At 42.9% G+C, this 24,712-nt stretch overlaps 1 protein-coding gene across 5 annotated transcripts in view; it reads left to right on the top strand.

The window, feature by feature from the left end:
• The first annotated feature begins 195 nt into the window (after positions 1-195).
• The window catches only part of Cdyl (chromodomain Y-like), a 221,109-nt gene continuing 196,592 nt past the window's right edge, over positions 196-24,712 (top strand). For 4 of the 5 annotated variants that reach the window (XM_063276581.1, XM_039095879.2, XM_017600600.2 and 1 more), the window contains exons 1-3: positions 196-375; positions 10,711-10,847; positions 24,056-24,145. In XM_063276581.1, coding sequence (XP_063132651.1) covers positions 10,845-10,847; positions 24,056-24,145 — 93 coding nt within the window. In that variant the 5' untranslated portion in view covers positions 196-375; positions 10,711-10,844. The remainder of the gene's footprint in view (positions 376-10,710; positions 10,848-24,055; positions 24,146-24,712) is intronic. The other variant, NM_001014145.1, reaches the window with a different exon arrangement.

The raw sequence follows: 24,712 nt of genomic DNA, 5'->3' as shown, positions 1-24,712 counted from the left end.
GTGACATTTTCCAGATGAAATCAGCCCACAGCCATGCTTGTCCCCCATAAAACTTGGCTATGATTTGTTGTGATGCCCTTGGCTTCTGGAAGGATCTTACAAGAAGCCGCATGACTCAGAACTGCTGTTTTTACTTGCTACTCAAGTGTGGCTGTGTTAACATTACATCACAAAGGGGACCTTTTATGAGGCAGTCTCTGCCTGTGAGAAGAAAGCCAGGGCAGAGACAGTTTCCAGGCATGATGGAGGGTATCTTGCTTTGAGGTGGTTTAGCGTCCCACTTGTTCCTTGAGGACATCTGTTACTACCTAAGAGCACTCACCTGAAGGAGATGCTCAAAGGTCCAGAAGGGACACGTCTCGGGTGACAAAGCAGGTATGAGTATAAGAGGAATTGAAGGCAAGGGACCATTCAGAGACCCTACCATGCTTCCATCCAAAGCCCTGCTCCCACACGCTCTATTTAAGGAGTGGCCGTGCTTTGGAACAAGGGCTTCTGTAAAACAAAAGTGGGTGGATCTAGGCAATGAGGGTACACTCACCACATGGGTGTGTGCATATGGAGGTTAGAGGGTTAAAGGTTGGTGTGGGAAAATCTCTCTCTCTCTCTCTCTCTCTCTCTCTCTCTCTCTCTCTCTCTCTCTCTCTCTCTCTCTGTCTCAGATTACATCTCTAGTTGCACCTGAAACTTGCAGTTTCAAACGGACTGGCCAGCCAGCATGGCCATTGTCCTGGGTGCTGGGGGTTACAGACAGCAGCAGGCTTTTGCATGGGTACTGGGAATATGAAGTTGGGTACTCATACTTCAACAGCAAACACTTTACCCACTGAATCATCTCACCCCAAATGAGTTATTGAAGCATGACGGTTGAATATAACTCTATGATCTAGCACTTACTTTGCATGCAGGAGACCCTGGGTTTGATATCCAGAACTGGGGTTGGGGGTGGGGAGACACAGTGGTAAAATTGGTTGGAGACAGACCATAGAAAGCATTGAACTCTAAACCATAGATATTCATCTCAGGCCAACAGGGAGCCACCATAAGGCTTGTGGAAGGAATAGACTGGCTAAAACAATCCTTAAGAGACTAAGATTTTGATTACTGTGATCTGGATAAAGACCAGAATTAGGAGACAAAATTTTGACACCAATATCTAGGTATTTAATAAAGGTTTGAATTAGATTAAAAGGGGGGAGGTAAATTCTTGGAATGGGGAAGGGCGGTGAAGGAGGAGAGGGACTAAGAGCAAAGAATAGTGACAAAAAGGAGGAAATGCTGTAATGAAGCTATCACTTTGCATGCTGATTTAATTACAAAGCACCAGGTATGCTGGCACATGCATTTAGCTTAGTTCCTGGAACTGAGAGGAAGAGTCAGTCAGAACCCTGTGAGTTCAGTTCTAATCTGGTCTGTATAGTGAGTTTCAAACTAGCCAAGGATTCATAGCGAGATCCTGTCTCCAAGAAAAGGATGAGGTGGGGGAGGGGGGCGCTGGAGAAGTTCAGCAGTTAAGAGCATTTGTTGCTCTGCAAAGGAGTCGTTTATTTCCCAGCACTCACATGGTGGTTCGCAACCATCTGTAACTCCAGTTCCAGATATCTGACACCCTCTTCCAACCTGCATAGGTACCAGGCACACACATGGTACACATACATGCAAGCAAAACACGGATACACAGAAGATTTTTGAAAGAAAAAAAAAGATTACAAAAGAAGACAGAAAAGTTGCTTCAAGTGGGAGGGGATGAATTTAGTGGTTAATGAAGCTTAGGGTACAAACAAAGGGAAAAGTCCCAAATATGATACCCAGATTTTAGAGTGAATGACAGGCGGAATGACTGTGTCGTTAGAAAGTATGAGCCAGACTGTGTGTGGAGGAAAGATGAAACATCCCAGTTGGGGACAACGAAGCTGAAATAGCAGGACACAATAGTTGCCACATAGATGGTGTCATAAAACTACATGCACTGTCTTGATCAATCATCTGATTATTGGCAAATTTATCCAATCATCCATTTCGTATCTCCAGGAAAATGTCTCTTCAGATACCAGTTATCCAAAATTTAGCTTATCACCTTCCCTTCCAAACTGGTCCCATCATGGCTTCCCTAATGCAGTAGATGACACCCTCATTTAAGTCCCTAACAGCCAACTTGAATAATGTCCATTGAGACTGTCATTTTTTTAAAGTAACATTTTTATTGAGAATTTCAGTGTATTTTGATCACATATACCTCCTGCTACCTCATTCCTTCCCCAACTCCTCCCAAATCCACCAGCATGTCCCCCCCCTCTTTCTCTGTTTTTGTTATTATGTGTAAACATATAAATACAGCCTGCTAAGCCCACTCAATATCACTAGCATCCATGTCCTTTTAGATTAACTACTTGGTACTGGATAATCAATTAGTCAGAGAGGACTGACTCCCTCTCTCAGCAGTCATGAAAGCTGTCACCAAAAGCCTACTCTGTTTTCCAGATCTCTCTGCCTTTGCTTCATGTCCATCTTTGGTCCATCACAGTCACACTAGCATCATGTCATCTGAACTGTCCCCAGACTGTTCTGACTACTCTCAAATCTTGTTCGTACAAAGCAGCCACATGATCTTTTCACAAGGCAAAGCTTATCTACTTTCCTGTATAAAAAGCTTTAAGAAATATTATATTGATATTAAGAGGAGTAAGGAGTCACTCTGGTGACGGGGCCTTAGTCCTTTCTGTGTAGCTGACTCTACTGTTAGTCTCTGAGGTTTTCCAAACTCTGGCCTTGTTCATCTGCCAGAATAATCTCCATGCACCCGAATACCTGAAACCTCTGAGATTGGCACCTACTAAGCTTCTAGTTTCCCTCCCACTATAACATCAGTAATCCCTTCCACTCTCACTTCCTTCCCGGGCTTAAGTCTCTCCATCATGGCTGTCATTTTATACAATCTTTTATTTGATCTGTTCCATAATCCCCCCATCACCATTAGAAAAGAGGAAATGAGACCCTGAGACTCAAATAATTTACCTAAGATAGAAGAGTAAGGAGGTGATGAAACCATTAATTTGGTGTCAAAGATTGTTAAATGTTTTATTGTATCATCAGATAACCCCCGAGCCTCCAAATCTATTACCTGGGCATTGAGGACCTTCAACAAATGAGATTCAGGCAAGCCACATGGCTCAGCAATTAAAAGTGCTCGCCACCAAGTGTGCGGACTGAAGACTGATCCTGGAACTCACTTGGTGGAAGAAGAGAACACACACCCATGGCAGAAATACCCATTCCCTAAATAAATGAGATTAAAATTGTCATATCAAACTTTGACTGAGGAGATGGCTCAGAGAGGAAAGGGCTTGCCACACCAGGATAAGGACCTAAGTTTGGATGCGCAGATCCCATGTAAAGCCAGGCATAATAACATCTGTTATCCCAAACTCCTATAGCCAGATGTGTGATGGGACTAAAAAAACTCCTCAAAGTTTGTGGGACACACTCAACAGCGGAAGAAGAGACTCTATGTCAGACAAGGTCCTCAGATGCAGAGGACTGACACCCAAGGTAGTCCTCTGACGTCATGGCACGCTCACTCAGTCAGGAGAACACATGCAAATGAGCGCATATACATTGTACCCCAACACACACATATATATATACATACATATACCTATACCTATACCTATACCTATACCTATACCTATACCTATACCTATACCTATACCTATACCTATACCTATACCTATACATATACATATACATATACATATACATATACATATACATATATATGAGAGACAAACAGAGACAGAGAGGGTAAAATAAAAGACATAGCACACACCCTTAATTCCAGTACTTAGGTGGCTGACACAGGTGTATCTCTATGAGTTTGAGACCAGACTGATCTACAGCAAGTTTTAGACCAACTAGGGCAAATATATATATAAAGGCTAAGCTGAACCTTGAATTCCAATAGAAGTGACCCTAACTAGGGAAACTCACATTTTTAACTTTCCTTTTCATAAAGATTTTTTTTATGTGTATGACTATTCTTGCCTGCACGTACATTTGTGCAGCGTGTGCATGCAGTACCCTCAGAGGCCCGAAGAGGGTGTTAAGTGTCCTGGAACTGGAGCTACAAGTGGCTGTGTGCCAGCAAGTAGGTGCTGGGAACCTGACCTGAATCTTCTATCAGAGCAGCCAGTTCTTAACCACTGAGCCATCTCCTCGGCCCCAACTCTTAGCATGTCTTATTCATTAGTAAATTAAAGTTATTCTTTGCCTTACACAGAGTCTAATATGTAGTATTTTTAGTTCTGAGGACGCTAGAGACTGGACATTATTTAATAGTGTTCTATCCAGCTTCTAAATAGCAAGGATTTTTTAGGCATCTTTTCCAAAGTGCTAATTACACGATAACATTATAATTGAAAATCACTGTCATATGGGATTGCATCCTTGGACTTTATTGAGGTTTCCCTTATGTCCTATTGTAAATGTTGGGCAAGCATTCCATTTTACGTTTATTTCAGTTATGCATATATTTTGTTGTGTGTTCAGCTAATAATATCCATGCTATTTTTATTTCTAGAGGATCTTTAATCCTTAGAGATGCTTACTAAGCTACTTAACAGTTATAATAGTTAATTTTTATATTTTCTTATTTATTTAAAATAGTATAAGATTGTATTGTTTGGTTCATGAATAGTGATTATATTATTTAGATTTTTTACTGTTTATAACACATTTCTTGTTTAGTTTAGTTTTGTTTTGTTTTGTTTTGTTTTAAGACAAAGTCTGTCTATGTAGTCCTGGCTGTACTGGAACTCTCTACTCTTGAACTCCCAGAGCTCTGCCTAGCTCTGCCTGCCTCTGCCTGCCTCTGCCTGACTCTGCCTCTGCCTTCAGAGAGCTGCTGTTAAAGCATGTGCCATCGTATCAGCTGTTTTTCAAACATTTTATGAAATATATATTGTTTTTCATGCCCTCATCACACACAAATAGTTACAGGAGACAGAGGGATAAAAAGAAAGAAGAGAGAAACAGAGGGAGGAAGTAGAAAGGGATTATTGCTGCCTATTCCCAAAACCACTCCCAGGACTTACTTCCTCCAACCATACCCACCTTCTATACTTCTGCTGCCTCCTAATAGTATACTCAGCCAGAGTCTTCGCAATCTAAGCATCTCCCGAAACACATGTGCTTTGTTAATCTCCTCAGCATCTCTGAACCAGGTCAAATTGACTTTCAAAGTTAACCATTACAGTCCATGAACAGAAACGTCCAACTGTGGCTGAGGGTGTAGCTCAGTTAGTAAAATCCTTGTCTGGAATACACAAAGCCCTCAGTTCAACCACCAGCACCATGTAGACCAGGCATGGTGGCGAGTACCTGTAATCTCAGTACTTGGATGGTAGAAGCAAGAGGATCAGAAGTTCAAAGCCAGCCTGGGCTACATAGTAATTTGAAGGCCAGCACGGAATACATTAGACTAAGCCTTAAAAATAAATAAATAAATAAATAAATAAATAAAGATTACCAGGGGTTGAGCAGTTAAAAATATTTGCTGCTCTTCCAGAGGAACTGAATTGCACACCCAGCAAACATGATAAGTTGTTCATTACCTGTAACTTTGGCTCCAAAGTATATGATGAGCTCTTCTTACCTCCTCTGGCATAGCATGGACACACACACACACCACAGAAATAAAAATACGGTAAAAAAAAAAAGCATTCTAGTTACACAATTTAAATATATGCTACAAAAGAAAATGAGGGTAAAAAATAATTGTTATAAAATGAGAAAAACAAAAAGTCATTTTCATTGACACAAGAACCCCAATGATCTTGACTAAGATCAGTCCATGGGCTTCTCTCCCCAAGATCACAGAAGCCTCAGATATTGAAGATTTTCTTCCCTTCTTCCTCTACTGGTTCCTTAGCCTCTATCTGAAGGAAGTGGGTATTAATTGAATAGATTCCTAGAAGAGGACCTTTGACCCCCACCCTGTCCTGTAGCAGATGAGGAAATGACATAAAGAGGAAGCCTGTGGCTTACTAGAGGTCACACAGTCTAGAAGAAATTCAGCCTAGGACCAGCAAAAAGGTCAATGGATGAAGGTTCTCACCGCTAAGCACAATGACCTAGGTTTGGGCCCATATTGTGGAAAGAGGAAAAGCTCCCTGATTTCTCCTCAGACTCCCCTTCAAGGGAAACAAAAGATCTTGTCCTTCATATTTGTGCTCTATAAGCTGTGTCCTTCCCACATGGACCACTCACCTAAAGAGTGTGGTGATTAAGTGTATAACCACGGCATGCGGGGAAACTCAGATGCAAACAATGTTTTCTGAAAATCTCTCCACAAAGATCATCCTTTGGGTGTATTTATTGGAAACATGTTTGGACTTGAAATTGAATTATATGTCTAAAACTGAGCTTGCCTATAGTTTGGATAGAAGAAAATACCAATGTTAAACTGGCCAGGGAGGCTGGTGGAGGCCCAGGAAGGCAGGAGAGTAAAAACCAAAACCAAAACCATCAGCTTAAGTAGACGGCTTAATCCCTGTTGCTATCAAATTGTGCAGAACAAACTCAAGGGTCAGCCTAAAGGCCTGGAGACACTTCTGGGGAGCTTGGTCTCTTCTTGTGGTGGATCAGTTCTGAGCAATGGCCCTGGGAATCCTGGCACAGAATGTTTGAGTAAGGATCCTAAACTCCTACAACAGTGGCGCAGGTGTCCCATTTCCTCTGGTGGCATTAGAGCATTCTCTGTATTCACATAATGTAGAGGCACAGGGCTTTCAGAGTTCCCAGACAAGGTAAGGGAAGTGAGAAGACAGAAAGATGAGTCACACAGGTGACTGCTCTCCTTGCTGAGGCATGTGGTAGCCCAGGGCAGCCATATGCAGCAGATCCAGTCTTCTCTCCAGGCATAGCTGGAGGACACCTCTGACGAAGACAGTCGAGGACTGCAGATTTTCATGCCCTCTGTCCTGATACACTGGGACCCTCCTCATTTACACATCCTGTCACCTGGAACCACTTACTCTTAGTGTCCCCAAAAGAACAAGCATTAGAGTTACAGCCAAAGAATTTGAGTTAAAAAATGGTTTACATTTCATAGGAAATGAGAAAAGAGTTTTTTTTTTTTTTTAAATCATTGCAGCTCCTTGACTACAGCAAGCCAAGCCATGAGAACTGGGTGGTGAGGGCATGCCTAGTTCTGTCGTGAGTGTGTGACCCAGGGCTTGGTGGCTGCGATTCATTCCATAGCCATCAAGTAAGGTCAGGGGTGGTCCAAGCAGATGGCCCCTTGAACATGACTAGTTTCATTTATACTCAGGAAGTAAGAATAAGGTCACTGAGCCTGCAGGGAGAAGAAGACTGGAAACTCCCTCCAGAAATCTGATGTTTCTCTCTGCAAACACCGAAGTCCATACACTCATGACTCCCAGCCATGCTTTTTCAAGGAGAACCCAGAAGCAGGTTCTTAACCCAGAAGACCTAAGACCTAAGGCCAGAGGAAAGATTGAAATCCCAAGAGGAAGTGTTGCGTTGATAATTTCCAAGGGACCATCTCTCTGTCCCTCCATTAGCCTTACCCAGCATCTGACAATGAGTTAACATCTACCGTGGAGACATTAAAAGACGCCTGGCTTTTAATGTGTCCTTTGAACTTCAAGTAATTGAATAGGTAGCCCACTATTACTTAATTAAAAATTAAGTGGGAACAAAATTGAGTGTAGATGGTGTTTGGTTTTGCTTAAATTATGCTTGGCAAAACACAAATATCCCACCAGTGAAATGCTCGTGTAACTCTAACTAATAATGGTGTCTTACATTTGCTAGTTGTAAATGTGTCATCGTGTGTCGGGGTCTGCGTCCTTTCCTGCATACTTATGACGTGTGGGTCTGTGACTAGCACATTGCAGATGCAGACACTGATGCTAGATCAAACTGTTGATGAGGGCTGGCTACCATTCATGTGGAGTTCACTATAAGCTGATGGACAAACAGGGGTGGTGTTGTATCTTCAAGGTCAAGCCCACACTCCACCAGCAAATCTCAGGCAAGGCCTGTAAGAAACTTACACATCACCAGATTTAGAAAGTCCTCAGTTTCCCCAGTTGCTTGTGTTGACAAAAGCAATCTTGTTGGACCATCTCAGGTTGGACAGTGAGGTCAGTTATCTGAGTACAGAGGGATATATGAAGCCAGGACTCAGACCATGTTGGAATAACTTTAGAGTTCACATCCTTGACACCCCGGACGTGCATCAGTGCATTTCTAACGCCATGTCTCGAATCAGTTTTTAACAGGGTACAGAGACTAACAATAGCAGAGAACCTGGGGTCAAGTTCTAGCTCTACCACTACTGCATAGGAAAGGATAACCTCTGTGAACTACATGCCTCATCTATAAAGTAAGAAGCATTAAAGAATACTGTTCACAAGGTTGTTGTGAACATTCGAGAATCCATATTCAGGGCTCAGTGCACTGCCTGTCAAAAACTACACTCTCATAGATCTAAGATATTAAAATTGTGGTTCAGGGTTAGCATGATGGCTTAGTGGGTTAGCCAAACAACCTGGGTTTGATCCTGGCAGTACTAATTATAGAAGCAGAAGATCAAATCCTGGAGGACTGACGTATGCTAATTCCCATCCACTGCAGCAAAATTTTTCTGTCAGATTATCAGTGAAGGTAGTGGGCAAAGAATAGAGACCCCAGAAGGACATTATAGCATCTGGACAGAGCACAGCCCGAACTGGGGGCGGGAGGGGAATATGGTCTAGAAATAATGAGTATTTCCAGGGAATCAGGAACAAGCAGGAGCTGTGTGCAGAGCAGTGGGCGGTTTGGCAAAAGAGATGGCGTTGCAGTCTATGTCTTTTGAGATTTATTTTGGAAAAATAAAACTGAGGCCACTTCCCTTGCTTTATAAGACGTGAAGGTGAAAAAGTCTCTTATTTCTGAAGTGGTTTTGACTGGTGTCATACACGGTGAGGCAGAGTCTCAGCTGAGCCGGGAGATCAAGATGGCTGTTGTCAACACAGGAACTAGGGAAACTGGGGTCTCTCTAAATTAGTCAGTGAGTGGGTTTCTCTTGTGGGCCTCCCCTGAGGTTTTCTGGAGAAGGGCTCTGTGACTCTGAAGACATGGCATCATCCAGTGTTTGTCCATGACCTCAAAAGTTACCCCTGGAGAGAACTGACTCCAATCGTGCCTACGCACTCACAAATACATTTAATACATAAATATATATGTGTGTGTGTATGTGTGTGTATGTGTGTATGAGTGTGTGTGTATGTGTGTGTATGTGTGTGTATGAGTGTGTGTATGTGTGTGTATGAGTGTGTGTATGTGTGTGTATGTGTGTGTATATGTGTGTATGAGTGTGTGTATGTGTGTGTATCAGTGTGTGTGTGTATGAGTATGTGTATGTGTATATATGAGTGTGTGTGTATGAGTGTGTATGTATGAGTGTGTGTATGTGTGTATGAGTGTGTGTGCATATGAGTGTGTGTGTATAAGTGTGTATGTGTGTATGAGTGTGTGTGTATGTGTGTGTGTTTGTATGAGTGTGTGTGTATGAGTGTATATGTGTGTATGAGTGTGTGTGTATGAGTGTGTGTATGAGTGTGTGTGCGTATGAGTGTGTGTATGAGTGTGTGTGCGTATGAGTGTGTGTATGAGTGTGTGTGCGTATGAGTGTGTGTGCGTATGAGTGTGTGTGTGTGTGTGTGTGTGTGTGTGTGTGTGTGTGTGTGTGTGTATTTAGGATACCCAATTCCTCTGGCATCCCTAGATGGTCGGTCATCTCTCCCCAGCTGCTAGCTTCCTCCACTTTCAAGAACCCTTGAGCATTGTCTCAAATTCCAGGAAATATGTAATTGATGTTAAATCAAACTGTTAGAGACCATTCACGTGAAGCCCACTATGGGCTCACTTTTCACTTCTGTGTCTTAACAAAGCAAGGGAAATGGCCTCGGTTTCATTCTTCCAAAATAAATCCCAAAGGACATAGACTGCAACGCCATCTCCGATGTCAAACCACCCACTGCTCTGTAAATGGCCCCTGTTTGTTCATCCTGGAGCTCTAGCAATGCATCCCTGCCTGTCTATCTGACCATCTCATTCCTTTTGCACTTTCTATCCTATTGAATAAGATATTCGCTACGTGTCTGTCTCCCTGCTAGGCTAATAGACCACTTAAGGACAGGAGGATCTCCTTGTCCATCCATATCCTCCAATCTCTCTCAGAAGGTAAAGGAAGGAACAGAGTACCAAGGGTAGTTCAAATTGGAGGTGCTTTCTGGGAGAGGGCAGGAGGAGCTGGGATGATTCTTCTCGTGTGATACAAATGTCTGTGAATGATAGCCTTCTAACCTACTGTGGCTCACTCTTATGTATATTGTAAGAGATGTTGATAAACTGTAAGGAACCAAGAAATCGGCTTCTACTGTAGCGAAAAAGAGCAAGTTTGACAACTTTAACCATTGTTTTTTACACTCTCATCTTTAATGTGCAGTTGCGTTGACTTGGTGCTAAATGATATTTACTATTTCCTCAGCAAAGCACAAAATGATGGCTGGCTCTCAGTTTCAATAAGGACCTGGGAAAGTACCTAAAGGCAGTGAGCCTTGGTTCCCCATCTCCTGTAGTAAATTCCTCCTGTTCCCCATCTCCTGTAGTAAATTCCTCCTCTTACAATTGTCATTGCAGGTGGCGATCAGAGAACAGAGACCCCTAAAGAATTTTATGGCATTCAAGGCAAAGCACAGCCAGCCCGGAGGGAAAGCAAGAGTACAGCCTGGAAATACATAGCCCTGCCTGAAACGTATCTCTAAAGAAAAACAATGGTAAGACCAACCAGGAGCCGATCTGGTTCTTGCAGAGTAGGGCAGAATTATCGGTTCTCCCCATATAAAGATTGTATTGGTGCATATTCAGACTCTGTGTGATAGATCTGAGCGTGGAGGCATGCCACAGTCACACCACAACAGCATAGTCTATTTACAGAGTCGTCTCCCCTGAAAGTGCCTCTCCTTTTTCTGGTTCCTCCCACATGGCTTCCCTAAATTAATTTTCTAAGCCGGAACTTCCAGGTCCACTCAGTGGTTGCTTTTGTCTCTTCTACTGCTTTCTTTAATAACTTGTGATGACCCAAGAAATACTTGGCTGGGTTCCATTTTCCACTTCCTCCAGGTGAAAGATAGCACATGCTACCCGCTATGTTTTAAGAGCCGGAAAAGGCCACACTAATTCTTTTAGTTAAGCTTCACCAAGGGAACATCTAGATTTCTACAGAGCAAGATAGAACGAGAAAAAGGGTTTTCTTCATTGCTGAGAAATATTTAACAAGTCAGGAGGGCCCAGGAGCCGGCAGCCTACAGATGCTTCTCAATTCTTTTGCATTAGTTGTATTATCAGAAACTTGGAACTGCGGGTTCAAGTGGCTAGACAATGAGGAAGTCAAAAACAGACAAAAGTCAAATGGTTTAAAGTCCAGTTACATCTTACTGCCTCTCGCAATGCCTGTGGTAACCATCACCTGCTCATTTTTAGTCATCAGGATATTTGCTTTATAGATTTTTTTAAAGTCACGATCCATTATGAAGACAAAAAAATGACTTACAGAGCCACAGAAACAATGTCACAATGAAGAAGGCAAGAGAGAACATGGGCATGGTCTTTAAAATACTTCACATCAGACCATGGTTGCCATGAGGAGGAAGCATTGTCAGTTAAGAAAATCTGTTCCTCTGCATGGAAGACGCGGATTATTCATAAGTCATCCTTTATTCAAATGGCCACCAGGACTTTTATTTCCAACATCTTTTGCCACTCGTTCCAGAATAACTTTAATGCCATTAGAAAGAAACTTGCCTGCACTGCCAAAACAAGTTCACATATGGACCAAATTCTCCCCATGGTGACTGACATTCCTCTCTGTGGTCCTTCTCCACAGTTAAGGACCCTGAGGATATGCCCCTGTGGTTACCTTAGTCCACTCATGTTAGCCCCCAGTGCACTGCCAGCTTCTTCATTGCCATCACGAACTAAGCTGTCACAGTACTCATGAGGGCAAGTCACAGAAGTCACAGAGCTTCCTGAGGGACCCGCCGAGTAGCATATTCCATGTTCTTGAGCCTCCGGCTGCTCTAGTTTCCTAGAGATTTGCTAGTTCCTGTGATCTTTAAAACACGACCGAAAGCCATTTAGGGGAGGAAAGACATCCTTTGGCTGACATGTCCAAGTCACAGTCAACCATGATGGAACACTGCTGGCTGCCTCCCTACAGCCTCAAACTTAGCTTTCTTACCCAGCCCAATACCATCTGCCCAGGGAATAGTGCTGCCTCCATCAGTTAGCAATCCAGATAACTTCCAGCAGGCCAGTCCGATTTGGGCAGTCCCTCGATTGAGGCTCCTGTCTCAGGTGACTCTACGCTCTGTCACGTGGACAGTGGAAGCTAACTAGGACACTGTCGAAAAACATGATGACATTCAAACTTAAAACACAGTCTCAGTTTTGGTCTCTAAGTATCTGCAAGTATATATATGATTTTTAGAGATTTATGTATTCATTTGTGTATGCGTGTATTTGAGTGTGTGTGTGTGTGCGCGCGCGCGCGTGTGTGTGTTTGCGCATGCGCGTACGCCTGAGCAATTGCAGAAGTCAGAAGATGGTGTTGAATCTGAAGCTTGTTTCTCAGGTAGAGTGGAAGCCAGTAACCTTCCTGTCTCTACCTCTTCCAGAGCCGAGGTTACAGATGTCCCCAGGACACATGACTTGTTACAGGGACAGTGGGATCAACTTCCCTCCTCATGATTGTGCAGTGAACAAGCACGTTAATCATTGAACCATCTCTCCATCTTCTCCACTTCAAACTTTAAAACATAACCAGGATCATTGCGTGCTGACTTCTTTGTGGTTCTGGAGAATGAATTTAGGCCCTTCTGCTTGTTAGGCGAGCGCCCTGTCAGTGAACTATATCCGCGGTGCCATATCACTTTTCTGTTGACACAGAGTCACACTAGGTTGCCCATGGTGGCCTTGCATTCACTGCATAATCCAGGCAGGCCTTGAAACTTCAGTTCTCTTATCTTAGCCTCATGAGGAGCATTACAGGTCTGTACCACCAGCTGGGCTTTTGAGTAATTGGTTGTTTGCGTGCTTGTTTTCTTGGTTGGTTTTTGAGACAGGGTCTTCCTATATCATATGGGCTGGTTGGGGCAGGGTGGGAGCATAGGGGTGGGATACGACTCAAGATGGGATTTCTCTGTGTAGACTCTATAAACCTGGTTGACCTTGAACTCAAAGACCTCTGCCTATCTCTGCTGGGATTAAAGGTGTGTACCACCACTGCATGTTTTAAAATGGTGCCTTGCTCTGTAGACTAAGCTGGTCTAGTATTTGACTGCATATCCCAGACTGATCTCAAATTCATAGCAATCTTTTATCTCAGTGCATGCTGTTCTTCCGCTTTTTCGAAAGTTTGATATGCAAATAAATGCCTTCTCACTGTGGATTCCGTTATCCATAGTAGACATTCAGTGGGTGCCTGTCAGGGTGAACTAAATCAGTTAGTTGGCCTTGTCCTTCACTTGTTTGCTGGTCGTAAAGATGGAGCCCAGTCTCTTAGTCTTTTCTGCTGTTGCTGCTATAAAATTCTCTGAATCAACAATTTATGGAAGAAAAGGCTTGTTTTAGCTTCCAATTCAAGGTACAGTCTGTCCCGGTGGGAAATCTAGGCAGCAGGAGCTTGACACATCGAGTTTGCAGTCAAAAGACAGCAATGAATGCAGGCTGCTACTCAATTCTCTCTCTCTCTCTCTCTCTCTCTCTCTCTCTCTCTCTCTCTCTCTCTCTCTCTCTCTGGATTTCAGCCACGGAATGGTGCCACTTACAGTGGGTGGGTCTTCCCATCTCAATTAATATAATCTAGATAATCTTCCACAGGCATTACCCAGAGGCTTAGCCTCCCAGATTACTCTACCCACCACACCTAGGCTGGCCTTGAATTTCGATCCTCCTGCCTCTACCTGCCAGGGTGCTAGATTACAGGCATATATCTCGTCTCAGCCTTTTGACTAAGATCAAGCGTAGATTACAGGCATAGAGCACTGCATCTCAATCACACAACCTTACAGTATTGTATAGTTGGAAAGTAATGCAAGCACTAACCAATTTTATGAATTGTATTTTATTGACTGAAGAACAGGAAGACAATGCCAAGAACTTCCCTAAAATGCTTGAGGTTATCAAATTTCAATTAAAAAAAATCCTGGTGTATGGTATATCTTCCCATTGATTTCCGGACACCTGAGGCAGAGGCAGGCAGATGGAGGGCCAGGCCAGTCAGGACTACATTGCTTTTAAGCACAGCAAGTAGGACTAATTTGTTTTTAATAATTTGTCCAAATTTTAGGAGGTTGTATGGATTTGAAGATCAGAGGTTGATCAGGAAAACTGATGTTAAATGGTAGAATAAAGGAGATATATTTTATTTATTTTTTTATAAGATTTATTTATTTATTGTATATAAGTACACTGTAGCTGTCTTCAGACACACCAGAAGAGGGCATCAGATCTCATTACAGATGGTTGTGAGCCACCATGTGGTTGCTGGGATTTGAACTCAGGACCTTAGGAAGAGCAATCAGTGCTCTTAACCGCTGAGCCATCTCTCCAGCCCCCAGGAGATATATTTTAAATCCTGTCTTCCTGGAGTATATATTCAAAAGCTCTGCTACCGGAAAACACCAGGAAAAAAAAGTCTGAATTAGAAAGCATTCAGATCATGGTGGATTTCCACCCTAATTAGGTTTCATCCTCCCAGGCACCCTGTTTACTAATGCAATATGATGAGTGCTAGCATTGTCATTTAATAAACATTTGCAATGATAAAAAATAAAATATGCTGTATTCCAACTGTTAATGCAGTGTAAATAAGGATCTCTTCTTAAAATATTAGCTTTCTTGACGACTGTTCCCCTCTCCTGCTAACTGATCTACCACCAAGGGATTAAAAAAGTATCAACAAATGGAGAGAGTAACACAGAGCAATGTAGTATGTTCTTCATAGCACAGAGGTATCTTCTTCCATTATTGGGATAATACTCTGCAGGAAGGGCAGGGAAAACAAGAAAGTGTGTCTAAAGGTGGCTTTTTTTTTTTTTTACTCTAGGAGTCATGTTTCAGCAGCGGTTTGTCACGATGAGGCACTTGCCGCTCTCTCCAAAACTTCCTAATAAGCTTTTCTCTGTCTCATTTTGCTACAGTGTGCACTCCTTGGGTGACTTCCCCGGAGAGACCGGAGCACGGCCCAACAATGTGTGCTGTGTTCCCTTCACAGCAATTTACTCTAAGACATTCAGACACAGATTCCATTATAGATCAGAAGATTGTGTTATTATTGCATAATAAGACGACTTTAGCTTAAATGCAAACATAGAAATCTATTTTAAACACACATAATGGTCCCAAAATCCAATGAAATTTTTTACAAGAGAGTTTATGCTGCAGTAGAAAAGCCCTATGTCTGGGGAACCCACCACACACACACACACCAAGACTGAGGCCATTGGTCACCGTTCAACAATCCAAATGAAATACAGTGGCAAAACACCACATTCCACTGCCCTCCAGGAGCCTTTCTTGAATGCCATACTGTGTAGAGCAGGCTGCGCTGAACAGGAGTCAGTCATGGCCTAGAAAGGAGACAGTCAGCTTGGTCAAACTGGATGACTAGGAAAGTTCCACAAAGAGGGTATTTACAAAGGCATAGGCAGTATTCGGGGAAACAGAGATGGAGAGAAGTCTGGGAGGTGGACACAAGTCAGGAGCCATGTGCACCTAAAGAGCCAGGCAATGCTCTCTAGCCTGAACTCATCATAAGTCAACAGGGAGGGAGCCACCACATAAGCACTAGTGCCTCCCATTGACCAAATCCTCCCTGGAGGGAGAAGGAGGGAAGCTGGTTCATGTTCCACACCTTCCAGTATCCTGAAGCACAGACCAGGTGCTCAAAGAAGATATTTAAAACCAATGCTGAATGTGTGCCTCTGTACAAGCTAGGTCATGGGTAGCACTGTTTTCTTACTATCCAGTGTGTGCTTTCAACGTTTGGCTAGAATGAGACTGACTCTGATCACTTAACAGGACTTACAACTGTGGGTACACTCTTCTGCTGTGGTGGGTATCCTGTCTTGGTGGGATTACCTCTGCTTGGAACTTTGCACATCCTGTCCACTATTTCTTTGGTCTGAAGGCACTGAAGCTGCCAGTCAAAATAAACCTTTTCATATGCTGATTACCTGAGGCACCTTGGGTGTTTGTTATAGCAACAGAAAGTTGATCAGTAAAAGGGCAGAGCCCTAAGAACTTCTCACAGGTCCTATATCTTGGTATCTCATAGTGGCAGTGAATTTCAATGTCTTTTGTAAGGGACAACCCATATCTAATCTTCCCCATGATTTATAACTAGGAGACCATTCAGTCATCTTATTTCTCTCTATATTTGCATGGTTGACCCTTGGGTGAGTCGTGTGCTCTTTCCTGTCCATTAGAGTTCCAACTGCATGTCCCTTCTGCACTCAGGAGCTATCATTGTTAAATTTATCTGTGGGGTTCTGCCCAGTTGCTGCTCTAAAGCCCTTCTTAAAGATGAGCATTGCCACAAGCATCCCAGCATCTCAGCAGCCACCAGTTCATGAAAACACAGTCCTTTCATGTGAAGTGTGATTTTGAGCAAGTTGCTCAGAAACTCCATTTCTTTCCTTGCAAAATGAAGATAACAATAGTAACTCGGAGACTTTTTACCAGCACTAATATAATTTCCAAATACTACACCACACTAAATAGTCCCTAAATCCCTACCACCTCTCCTGAACCTCTCCCTAGTGCCATGGATCTCAACCCTCCTAACACTCCAACCCTTAAATACAGTTTCTTGTGTTGTAGTGACCCCCCAACCATAAAACAATTTTTCACTGTTACTTCATAACTGTAATTTTACTACTGTTATGAATCTATCCAATATGCAAGATATCTGATATATAACCCCTATGAAAGAGTCATTCAATCCCCCTCCTAAGGGGGTAGTGGCCCATTAGTTGAGAACCAGTGCCCTGGTGTCTATGCATCTTGTTTCAGAAACTTGTTTAGTAAGTTTAATGTTAGTAAATTAAACGTGTTTCCAAAAGGTAAGATGACATACACTCACTTGGGAGGAAGAAGCCTGTGCGGCCACCGGTTCTTTGTGGACTCCAAGAGTCAAACCCCTTGTCTATGCAGCAAAAATTTGCAATATACATCCCCTCACAGGATTGAGCTGCCTATTATAGGGAGTATGAATGACCCAGACACTGAGGAGACCAACCAAATCATCCCTCTTGACAATGCCCTAACCAAATATGACTTACTTCTCCCCAAGCCATGTGTTTCCCCCACCACCACCCATTTTCCATTCAAATGAAATGAAATATTTCAAATAACTCCATTTGAAATTGTGCTTAACATAAGCTCAGAGTAGTCATGAATTCTTTTTTGAATTTTTCACTGACAAACTACTTCCAGCTGCCCTCTGGGGCAGGTCACCTCCACAATAAAATACAGTGTTTGGTGAGGATTTCAGCTGCCACCTGGGGGTTCAATGTACTCAATGAATGCTATTTAGCAGAGCCAGTGTGAACGGGTGACAAATGGCATGTTGACATTTTTTCTGTGTCTGTGATTTCAGGATGGGTTGTTTCAGTTCTGCTGGCTGGGTCTTCTGTGTTACCAGCCTTTTCCACATTTACAGCCTGGTCCTCCCTCTCTCCTCAGCTTCTGGCAGCCAGCTTTGGGTGACAGAAGGCATTTTTTTTTTTTTTTTTTTTGCTTAGACGGGTCATGCTTGAGATGGCCAGTAAATATGGATTTTATAGTTACTTTGTGCTTTAGAATTTATTTATATAAAATATATGATATATTATATTGTCTAAGAGTTTTATTGCTGTGAAGAGACACTATAACCAAGACAACTCTTATAAAGGAGGCTGGCTTACAGTTTCAGAGGTTCAGCCCATTATCATCATGGTGGGAAACATGGCAGCCTGTAAGCAGACATAGTATTAGAGAGGTGACTAAGAGTTCTACATCTGGATCCAAAGGCATCCAGGAGGAGACAGATTTCCGCAGGCAGCCAGGAGAAGGATCTCTTCCACAATGGGTGACTTGAGCACCTCAAGGCCCATCCCCATAGTGACGAACTTCCTCCAATAAGACCACACCTACTCCAAGGCCACACGTGGAGAGGTTTAATGAGAGAAGAAGAGGAGAGGAGAGGAAAGGTGGCCGGCCATGGGCGTGTGGAGGGAAGGGGGAAGGGATCAAGAACAGAAAAGAGTAAAAGGGGGTAAAAAGCAGCCACACCTCTTAATAATGCCACTTACCATGTGCCAAGCATACTCAAACCAAATATATTATATATTACATAGTATATTACATAATAAATATGTATATATAATTTTTATATATAGCATCTATTTCTTTAATGTATGTATTTCATATACATATGGTTTTTTCCAACAGCTTCTCTTGGAGTGTTATCACTTCATACACATGAACTAACCAAGAATTATGTGTTACTTCCTTCATCTCTGGGCACACCCAGGAAAGCGAGGCTTGTTTGTACATGATTAGACATAGTCTGAGCCACCGCCCAGCTGAACAGTCCCCCCTCACTTCTCTGTTTAGTTGGACTTCACCTCAGTCTCAGCACCTTGGTCTACCACCTCTACCATGGCCCTGGACTCTCTCAGAGGCTACCTCTTTTTCTCCTTCCTCATGCCCAGCCTTTCTTCTCCTTCCTTCCTGGTTCTAGAACACTTGCAGTTATTTCTTATTGTGCGCCTTTTCCTGAGGAGAGCTGAGCAAACATCTGTTTACCTTAGATAGGACACCAACAACAGACCAAAGAAATGATCACACCCAAGTCTACCACAGGGCGAGCCAGTGAGTTTGTTGGGGTTATTTACAAGAGTGTGGGTGACTCAAAGGCCATCACTGGAAAGGCCAGTTGAGCTCAGATGATGCAGCCCTAAAGCTGCATCTCTTGAGCTTCCTGCAAACTCGACTGCCTATATGATATATGGCCTTGGGACTCTGAACTTTCTATGTCTTGTACATTATCTGAATTTCTCCTTCTAGACAGGAACATTTGAATAGGGAGCAAATGGCTATCTAGCACGTACTTCAAGGTTCTGTGTTCAGACTAGTGATTGAACTGACACATGGATGGAAGGAGGGATGGATGGATGGATGGATGGATAGATGGATGGATGGATGGATGGAGGGAGGGATGGATGGATGGAGGGAGGGATGGATGGACGGTAAAAGATAGGCACTAGGAAGCAAGGAACAAAACAGTTTCAATGTCCCCCAAAATGGAGTTTCTTCTTTACTCCTGACCAGGAATTTCAGACTCCTGATCATTAAAGAAAAAATCCTTTTCCCTGAAGAGTTGTCAAAGAATCCCAGAAAGCCTGTGGCTGCTGGGGAAGCTCTGTGCTTCTGATTGTAAAGAGGTCTGGGAACAATCTTTCTTCAGAGATATGGATTAGGGTTCCTTCTGTGCATGTCAGGTCTCAGAGTGAAACAGCTAGTTGCAATATAAGGATGAGTTTTGTACAATCCAAAGCAATCTTGAGGGGATCTGTAGGCTACCCATGCTGTTTACACAGTCCCATGAGATCTTTTAGTTTAGCACAAACATGTGCATACTTTTGTCAGTTGGATTTCCTAGCACCCACTCCCACGCTGCTGCTTTTCTCCCTTCTCTCTCTCTTTAAAGCAATCCAATCTAAGAAACGTTTTTTTGTGTGTGACTCTTGTATGCTTCCTCACTCCCATCACACTAACAGGCATGCAGAACCCAAGAATGACACCCCAGAAGGAGCAGAACAACAGGCGTGACGTAAAATCTCCAGATCACAAATGTCACTTCCGTAGTATCTTGTTTGTTGAACCTGAAATTTCCCAGAACAGGCTTTTCTTGGTGATGAGGCACAATCTAGGTCAAAGGTCCTAAACAATAGCCTTATAGCTTGTTCTCATTCCATGCCTCTTTGAGGCTCACAGTCACCATACAGACAGCAAAGTCAACATGAAACACTGGGGTAGGCTAGTCTTAGCTCAGCTCTGCTCCTGGGTCATCATAGTCTCTGTTAAAAGCCAAGACACACAGCAGAATGTCCAAGGTAGAGTTTATTGGAGAGTGGAAAAAGCACACACTCACAGGTGAGAGTGGCCAATGGCCAGAGACCATTGTGTTGACCTACACTTTTAAGTATGCTCTATGGAGTCTCTTGAACAGTTTTCCCTGAGAGGTGCCTTCATGTCCAGGTGATTGACAGAACCATTTGGATTCTCTCTTTAGGGAGTGAACAATAGTACGCCTTTGTCCCTTACCAGATAGCCTCCAGCTAGACATCTAATCTCATGATTTTCCAGACAGTTCAGAACATCAAGTCTCCACCCAGGGCCAGAGACACAATTCAGATCCTTGGACCAGTGATCAGAGTCCAGCGCTTCTGGTTTCTGATTTTACCAGCTGCTGGTAAAGGAATTTATCCTCCATGACTCTCAAACTTGTTAATACCTAAACTATCCACCTAATGGAAGTACATTACTCATCCCTATTTCCAGATCTCATACAGCCTGGGATCACCCCCCAGATTCCTCATTGTTTCAGAGGAGGAGATGAATGTTTGTCATGCTTAGACATGGAGTCTTAACACCTCCTTTCACATATCCAAACAGTAAGGTCTGTCTCTCAAGAAATCATAAATCTATCATAAAAAAAAAGAGTAAACCAATCAACTTTTGGTTTTGTTATTCAAGGACCCACTCATGCCTCTGGCATATGGTAAGGAAAGGTTCTACCACAGAGCTACATTGCAGTCCCGATTACCTTTAGACTGTTGGGTTTAAAGAGTAGACATAGCAGTCAGGTCACGTGTCTTTTATGTGAGAAGCATGACACATGTTCCAAGTCAGGAGTCTGGCAGGAAGTTGGAAGTCACCTAATCCTCATGTGTATGCCCACTGAGTCTCCGGGTCTAGACCTGCTCTACCTTACCAAACTTCCTGGCATGATCTTACGTCCCACACTAGCAAGTACAATTCTTTTGTTCTTATGTATGTATGTGTTTTGCCTGCATGTTTGTCTGTGAACCATATGCATGCCTGGTGTCCTTGGAGGCTAGAAGAAGGTGTCGGATCCTTTAGAATTGGAGTCACAGACAGTTATAAACCACCATGTAAATGCTGGAAATCAACACCAGGTCCTCTGGAGCAACAGTCACTTCTCTTACCTGCTGATCAATGTTACTCAGGCAAGGCATACACAATTTACTCCAAATCTGACGTAAAGTCAGATTTGGGATGGCACAGTGAAGCTAGCTTAAGATTAACGCATTGTCGGAGGTAAACTAGAGAATCAGCCAAGGAGGTGTAGACTCCATGATTCTCTAAGACTCTATGACTAGGCAATATGATTGATAAACCTCCAAAGCATGGAAGGAAAACAAATCTTTGGAAGCCAAAGCTTAATGTTTTCACTTCTGGCACCAAACATCATCTTGCTCAGTAACTCTACCTTAAAACACTGCTCATAGGCTAAGCTATTCCTGGGCCAAAGCAAAGAGTCAAGGAAACACATAGATTTTACATTTCCTGTTGCCCTTCCCTGTAATTGGTAGTCAACTTGGTAGCACAGTTTATAATAGTTTGCCTGTGCTGGGATGGAGGACAGTGTCTCTAAAACCAAAACAAACAGGAAAAATGACAAGGCTATTGATTTAAGGAGCATAAGGTATAAGGTTCAGGCAGAGCTATAACCCAATGCAGAGTGCTGTAACAGTGCAGAGTGACCTTGCTAAGCCACCCCAGGAAGGAGTGAAGAATTAAAAAGAAAATCAATAGCTACTGAAGGCAAGGACAGTGTGCTAGTCTTAGACACTGCAAAAGGAACGAGCTCTGAAGTGCACCCTATGCAGAGAGGAAGAAGAATAGGCCTTATGATCAGGCCTTCTGTAATGATGACATGCCATTGGCCCTATCACTGGAGATGAGACTAGAAATGAAATATTAGTTGCTAGAGATCTGGCTTATGTTGGTAGAGTGTTTACTTAGCATGCACAAAGCTGAGGTTCCATCCCCAGCACCACATCAAACCAAGTATGCTTGTGCACATCTATAATCCCAGCACTTCAGAGATGGAAACTAGAGAATCAGACGTCCAAGATCATACACAGCTGTATACCAAATTCAAGGCCAGCCCAAGATACCCCAAAATAATCTCAAAAGAGAAATCAGATGAAGCAATACATAGCAGATCATGCAAGAGTAAATGTCGTGTGTTACTAGCTTTAGGAGGCATCCTGGAGACAGAAGAGCTTCTGTCTCTTTTGAGGATAATGACATGGTTTAAAACAATATCTCTACTGTCCATCAGAAGGGTTCGGATGGTGATGAGCTGCAAGTGAGAACAATGGGGAAAATGGTTCTGAGACGATGACTTGAATTTAAGAACGCCCCTCCCGTCAGCATTCCTTCTGCAGTTCCCTTCTCTGCTATGACTAATAGTGTTCCTGGAGTACTCAGAATAGACAGGCTCCTCTGAATCCTGATGGCCTTTTCCACCGTGCAATCTAACGCCTCCTCTCGACACCCATCCCAACCAAATTCCTCTGTTTATTCAGTCAGTGTGCTTTTTGGTTTTTCACTCATTTTTGGCAAACATACTAGGAGGTCATCTCCCCTGGCCCCCAAAAAATGTGAAACAAGGCACTTTGGAGTAATGAGATTATGCATGAGGTTCCTCCACTGTGTGTCCACATGCAGACGTGAGACTCACAGTTCTCTGGTTGCTCCACGGTGATCAGTGTTAAGTATGTTCTTTGGCTGTTAGTGGGAATACTGCCCTGCTGGTGTTGCCTGTGTTTGGAATGTTCCACTTCTGGTAATACATTCAATGTCTATATTTGTCTTTTCAAAGCCACTTAACACTTTCAGCTTATATAAATCTTGTAGTTAACTAAAGCCTCCAGGTCTTTTTCACATGAAGTGTTCACATAAATCATTGAGCTTCTGCCCTATTTTCATCTTTATGAGTAGTTAAGATATAAATCTTTCTCACAGTATTAAAGGATGCTAGTGTATTAAATAGCCTAAGTGACTCACAGACCTTTGAAAAGGACCATCAGGATCAAATTTGCATGGCAAGAACTCCAGGAGCTAGGCCAGAGGGTCCCATTTGTCTTCTAGCTTTCTACTGCGAACTAACAAAATAGTCCTTGGAATACCACCCCCAGCAGAAATCAATACAAAATAATATTCAAGGTTGTGATAACCTACATAGGCAGTGATGAAATGATTGTTTTAATTTTGGAGGGTATCAATCAACTATAAAGAGTCCTTTCATAGCCTCTTGAATGTATGAACTACTGGATGCCAATCTTAAATATCAAAATTTTATAGTAATATCTAGGGGTGATTCAAAGTGGGAAAAGCTCTCAGTATCTCTTCAATGCTTAATAAAGAAAAAAGTTATGGAGGAAAACTGAGAACGAAACATCGGGAAGATGTAAGAAAGGAAAAGCCATCTAAAGTGGAGATGGAGAAAAATAAGAAAGAAGCAGACCTGGAAGACCGGTAAAAAGAGTAGTATTGGAGGCTGTTTGTCAGACAGGAATAGTGGTGGTGGTAGATTAAGGCAGTGCCACAGTGAGTTCCCCTAGCTCTGCAGAGTGATGGAGAGATGGATGAGAGTAACAGAAAGCTGCCTCAGAGCCTCCAAGAACCTTTAACAAATACACCCTCCCCCTAGGCCATAGACCTCTGCCATTCAAGAATAGACTTCAGCCTTCACTGTTGTTGGACTAGAACCAAGAAGTGATAACACTGGACGTCTACTGTCCTGTTCAGCTTGGTCTTTCCTCCCTGCTCCACATACAGATTCTCCACACACATGGCATATCCCAGGGACTCAGTTTCACTCTCTTTCCTCCTCCTCCTGCAGGGCTTAGGCAGTAGCCAGCCTAGTACAAAGGAAGCCGAGCCCTGCACACTTCAAGAGAAAGAGGAACATCCTGTTGATGACACCAGACAGGTAAGTGCGCTTTCCTCTCTACATGGGTGAGTCTGACTTCAAGGATAGAAGATGTTCCAAAAGACTCAGCTATAAAATATGTGACTCGGGTGAAAAAAAAAATAATTGTATTTAAAAACTAAGTCAGAAAGAAGAAAGGACAGCCAGAGCAATGAGCAGTCCAAACTGTTGCGTAAGCATCTCAAACAGCCTTATGGTTTCTTTAGGCCCTACATCCAGATCTCCATGTTTTTTTTGGTCACTTCTTATCTCCTTGTGCTGAACAGAGACCTCCTTAGGAACTTGGTTTGAAAATCACCTGCATTCAGGGCATTGAGAATCCATTTTAGGTGTTTAAATATTCAATAGGCTAAGTAGGAGATTAATTTTATATTTGTTCTGAGTCTTCCCCTGTTCTCCAAGACTGTTTCTTTGTCCTTTGTTTTTTGTTTTTTAAGAGGACTTGCTTTTTTTTTTTTTTAATTATGCTTCTCTTTCTCTCTCTGTACCCTCTTGGTCCCTTTTGGGTTCAGTTGAGAAAAAGGAGGGTGAATTAGAAGAATCCTTGGTTCTCCTGTGAGGGTTCTT

Source organism: Rattus norvegicus, chromosome 17 (assembly GCF_036323735.1).
Source record: "Rattus norvegicus strain BN/NHsdMcwi chromosome 17, GRCr8, whole genome shotgun sequence".
In the NCBI taxonomy this organism is placed as follows: Eukaryota; Metazoa; Chordata; class Mammalia; order Rodentia; family Muridae; genus Rattus; species Rattus norvegicus.
The sequence above is the reverse complement of the archived record's forward strand: the minus strand, read 5'-3'. Positions and strand labels throughout refer to the sequence as shown.